The sequence below is a fragment of the Panthera tigris genome, chromosome C1 (genome assembly GCF_018350195.1).
Source record: "Panthera tigris isolate Pti1 chromosome C1, P.tigris_Pti1_mat1.1, whole genome shotgun sequence".
NCBI lineage: Eukaryota > Metazoa > Chordata > Mammalia > Carnivora > Felidae > Panthera > Panthera tigris.
In genome coordinates this window covers 29068962-29074021 of record NC_056667.1, presented here as the reverse complement: position 1 = coordinate 29074021, position 5060 = coordinate 29068962, and the positions used below count along the sequence as shown (strand labels likewise).

The 5060-nt window shown below is 58.2% G+C and overlaps 1 protein-coding gene across 1 annotated transcript in view; it reads left to right on the top strand.

Annotated features, from left to right (window-relative positions):
* Window positions 1-3063: 3063 nt before the first annotated feature.
* INPP5B (inositol polyphosphate-5-phosphatase B) overlaps window positions 3064-5060 on the top strand; it is a 49101-nt gene continuing 47104 nt past the window's right edge. Inside the window, 2 exon segments of the mRNA XM_042996638.1 lie at window positions 3064-4113; window positions 4879-4961. Of these exon segments, the coding sequence (XP_042852572.1) occupies window positions 4905-4961 (57 nt within the window). The 5' untranslated portion in view covers window positions 3064-4113; window positions 4879-4904.

The window sequence follows — 5060 nt, the reverse complement described above, 5'->3', positions numbered from 1 at the left end:
GAAGCAGAGCCAGGATCCAGATCTCCAGTGTCTAAGACCTACCTCCTGCCCTTGGCCCAGCTCTGGTTTAGAAACAGGGTAGGATCTGAACCCTGAAGAACCCGGACAAGGTGTGCCCTGATTTGGGGCCCTCTCTGTGACCTGGGGTTTCTCTGCCCTGGGTTCTGAGAAAGCCCATCTCCCCCCAGCACCTTCTGATGTTGGACACAAATGAAGCCCAATCAGAGGCACCAGATGTCTCTTCCCTGTCACTGCACCTGCTCTGGTTCTGTCTCCCCTTGGGCCTAGGATGCTGCTGTTGCCATGCCAACAACATTCACTCTCAGAGGGGCTGTTACTAGGCTCCAGGCCCCTTTGTGCTTGCCTTAGTGTCACTCTGACTGTAGGGCTTACGGGAAGCAAAAATTCAGCCCCTTGGTCCCTTTCTCCGTAGAGGTTGACCTCTCCTGCTCCCCAGCCTCAGTTTATTCACCTGCGGAAGGCAATGATGGGGATCTCTCTTTGCAGTCCTCAACTGGGTCCTTCACTCTCTCTGGCCCCTGCAGGACCTCAGTAGAAGATATCTGTGGCCAACAGTAGTCATGGAGTTGCTTTGCTCAGAGGTAGCTGTCCCCAGCCTAGGGACCCCAGCCCTTCCTGGACTCTGTGACCATCCCTAACTCATGACTGTTGCCGGACCCTGGGACTGCCCCTTCTCTTCCCTGACCTCATGACCTCTTTCATTTGACCTTTCCTTGACCTGTGACCCTTGAGCTGGTTGCTCCCTGCAGTGGTCCCCTCTCTCCTTTTCCTCCTACCAGTCCTTCTGCTGGTCTTACTGGTCGCCCAGAATCTGGCGAGCAGTCACCTGACCCCTGCTCCTGTCCAGGTGAGCAGCACACAAAGGAGGAGAGAGCCCCCTGGTGCCTTCACCCCATGGGAACGGAACCACAGTGTCTCAAGCTGTCCGCAGATATGACACAGCTCCTACTGTTTCTGAGAGATGTGCTACCCGGAGGCCTGGGGAACACCACCGTGAGGTGAGGCGTGGGATGGGGCTGCTGCAGGAGGAGGGAGGGTTGCTTACACTGCATGCAGGAAGCTGCTGCGAGAGATGCCGAGCAGGAGGGAAAGGAGCCGCTGGTTGGGATTGGGGCAGGGGACTGAGCCTGGCCCAGGACTGGCTGTCCCCGCTCCTCCTGGACTCCCGGCATGCTCTTCTTCCAGCTGATTCAACTCGGTGCTTCCTGCCACGTGGCCCAGGGGAGATGAAACCAGTCCCAGCCCAGGCCCCCGCTGTCCTCAGTGCTGCAGTGGCTCACTCTGCTGGGCCCTGAATGAACTGGGCTCTGGTGAGCAGCCCCGCCAGCCTGGGGCCAGAGCCCCTCCTCCATGGCCCCTGCTCTGGCTTCTCCCATCGCCCCTGTGAGCTGTGAGCCCCACCCCGCCACTCCTCAGCCCTGAGCCTTGCCCACCCACTAACACCCAACTCTGAACCCCACTCTTAGTTGTTGGTTTTTTTTATATGTAATTTATTGTCAAATTGGTTTCCATACAACACCCAGTGCTCACCCCAACAGGTGCCCTCCTCAATGCCCATCACCCACTTTCCCCTCTCCCCCCACCCCCCCATCAATCCTCAGTTTGTTCTCAGTATTTAGGAATCTTTTGTGGTCTGCCTCCCTCCCTCTCTGTAATTTTTTTTCCCCCTTCCCCTCCCTCCTGGTCTTCTGTTGAGTTTCTCAGGATCCCCATATGAGTGAAAACATATGGTACCTGTCTTTCTCTGCCTGACTTATTTCACTTAGCATAATACCCTCCAGTTCCATCCACGTTGCTACAAATGGCCAGATTTCATTCTTTCTCATTGCCAAGTAGTATTCCATTGTATATATAAACCACATCTTCTTTATCCATTCATCTGTTGATGGCCATTTAGGCTCTTTCCATAATTTGGCTATTGTTGAAAGTGCTGCTATAAACATGGGGGAACAAGTGCCCCTATGGATCAGCATTCCTGTATCCCTTGTGAACCCCACTCTTTGGAAGGCCCTCAAATCTGAGCTGTTTTTACCAACCCCCAGCCTCTAGCCACACCCTAACCTCTCTACCTTGTCAGGCTGACCCTTACGTTTGAGATCTACCCTCCTCATCACTCCCTGAGTCTGAGCTTTGTACCTTCGGTGCCCCAACCCCACCAGCCTCCCCCTCCCAGTTCTCCCTTCCCCCTTCTCCCTACCAGCTCTCCCCTTTCTCCAGTCTCCGTGGAGGCCCAGCAAAGCTCCTCTGCTTGTCCCGGGTAGCAGCACTGTCGCAGTTTCAGGTCGTGACTGTCCCCACACACAAAGCCCTTTCTGGGATGGGGGCTGGGACTCTGCAGAGGGGTTACCTCCCCCCCACCCCACCCTGCAGCGGAGTGTCACAGCACTTCCCCAGGCATCCCTGTTCTGCTCCCAGGCCTAGGCCACCTGACCGTCCCAGAGGACTAGCTGCTTCCCACTTAGCTCCTGGTGACCACCAAGGAGCCAGCCCCCAAGGGAAACGTGAGTGTCTGCTTCCCACCTGCCTGCTCTGGAAGGCAGAAGCAGGAAGAGGGCTGGGGGCAGTGGGACAGCCACATGGGGCTTCAGCCCTGCCTCCGTCCAGTGTTCGCTCTACATCCAGTCTGAGCAGAGCTGCCCGCCCCTCAGCCTTCCCTCCACTTTCTCTTACAGGGGAAAATCTGTGCCACCTTCTCCTGCCAAGGTGGTGACTGCTTCAGAGGGCAGGAAGCTGTGTCCTGAGGGCTGGGACTCCTGTGAGGTGGGCCCTTGGAGTGCTGTCCTTCCTCAGAACTATAGGCCTTTCATCTCCCGCTGGGGCACAGTGGGTCAAGCAGCCAAAACTGGCCAGAGCTAGACCTGGCCGGAGCCCGGCTGCCTGGGGCCCAGCATGCTCGACCCTCTCAGCTCTACATCATACCAGATCCAGGGTGGCAGCTGGGATCTTCCAAGTCTCCATGACATGCTTCCTCATTTCTGGTCACCCCGTATGTTCTCTGGGGACTGACCGGCTGAGCTCGTGGAGAGGGAGCTGGGGGTCCAGGGAGGTTCAGCTCAGCCCATGGCCCACTTTACACTTCCTGCCTCGGTGAGTGGCAGGAGAGGGGCAAGCAGAGTATGAATGGTCCCATTTCTTCTTGCAGCTGAACTGGTCCAGCTCAGGCTTTGTTGCGGCCTATGTGGCTGGGACCCCTGGCTGTCGCGGGACAGTGGCTCAGCCCTGCTACCAGGAGTCCTGCCAAGCCTCAGCTTCTCCAGCTGGATGGGAATCTTCACTTCAACCCGGTTGCCCCAAGGGTCACTAGGAGGGCCCCTCCACGGGGCCACGGCTGTGGCCACGCTGCTGTTCCTCCACTCTGCCCTGCTCCCTTCCTGCTCCCCTAGCTGGGCCCAGAAGAACTGGGGAGCAGCAGCTAGGGAGACTCTGTAGGCCCTGCAAGCCCCCAGTCCCACCCCCAGCTCTGACTCCTACAGCTGTATCTTTCGTGACAGGGATTTATCAGGTCCATAGCATGGGCTCCAGGATCCTCACTTCTCCTTCCCAGGGCCTCGGCCTGAACTTGGTGCCCTCCAAGGGGGCAGGGCTTCAGCACTAATCCCAAGGAGAGGCTAGGGTTCATATGGAAAAACAGAACTTCCTTCCCGACCCCCCACTGAATGGGAAGACCCCAAAGTTGTCAGGGTAGTTATCTGGGGAGAAAGAGTTCCAGTAGAGGCCAGAGTGGGCCAGCCTGGATGAAAGGAGTTTGAGGCTGGAATAGAGGAGAAAATGAAAATGCATTATTTTTTTCCCCGTAAGGCAGACATGGCCATCTTCCTTCAGGATGCTAGGCGGGGAGCTCTGGCCCCATGACTTGGAGGGCTGGGGTGACAGAGCAGTCATCAGGAAGGGGGAGCTCAGAGTACCCCAGGACCTAAGGGGTTAATGGAGGCGGCGAGCCCCCCAGCGCCCCCGTGATTGGTGTGGGCATGCTGGGACTTGCAGGCTGGCTGACCAGCGTGTGGCGCACGGGCTCCTGGGAAACGTAGTCACTAGCCGGCCAGGGCCGCGGTGTCCTGGTGTCCTACGTCCTCAGCGGTGACAGCTCAGGAGGTAGGCGGCAGTGGCAGGGGGCTGGGAGCAGGTGCGGAGCAGGGAAGCCAGGGCCGGGCTGGGCAGGCGGGAGTGGGCAGACTGAGGGCTGAGACCCTGGTCCTGCAGCTGTCAAAACCGGACACCCCCTGGCTTGTGGCTGATGCAATCAGGCCTGCTGGGCGGGGATGAGGGCCAAAGAGCAATGCGATGTGTTTTCCTGTCTCTAGGGAAAGAGGAACGAGACTGGGGTCCTTGTCCAGGATGAGGCCCTGCCCTTCCCTTCCCTTCCCTTCCCTTCCCTTCCCTTCCCTTCCCTTCCCTTCCCTTCTCTTCCCTTCCCAAGAAGAACAGGACATTTCCCCCCAAATCCACGCAAACGCACCACCGACACCCTCCAAAGAGGTGCCAGCAGGGCTAATACTGCTCCCCCAAAAGGGAGGCAGAGCCCTATCCCGGGAGCCGTGGGACCATGCCTCCCTCTCCAGTAATGGGACAAGGCACCCGCCTTCCAACAAATAGACCAGACCCCGCTCAGAAACAACTGGACGCCTTTCCAAAGGGTGGTGCAACAAACTGTACATCCCACCAGGGGCAAAGGGATGGCCCCTCTCCCTAGAAACTAAAGGGCCCATCTAAGGAGGAGGAAGGGGAGGGTCAGGCCTCCTCTAACTTCTCTCTGTACAAGGGCTCTCCTCCTTGCCCCTCAGCCCTCTGAGGCAGCTCCATCACCTCCTGGGTAACTTGTTGACCTAAGGGGGCTCCCATCTGCCCCCCTCTCCCCAGGGCGTGTCTGCTCAGCAGGGACAAGCATGGACCAGTCTGTGGCGATCCAGGAGACCCTGGCTGAGGGGGAATATTGCATCATCATATCCTTCCCAGCACTGAGCTCCCAGCCCCGGCGCCTGCCCTCACCCTGGGAGGTGGACCGGACCGTGTCTATGTGCCTGTCTGCTTTCCTCCCTTGC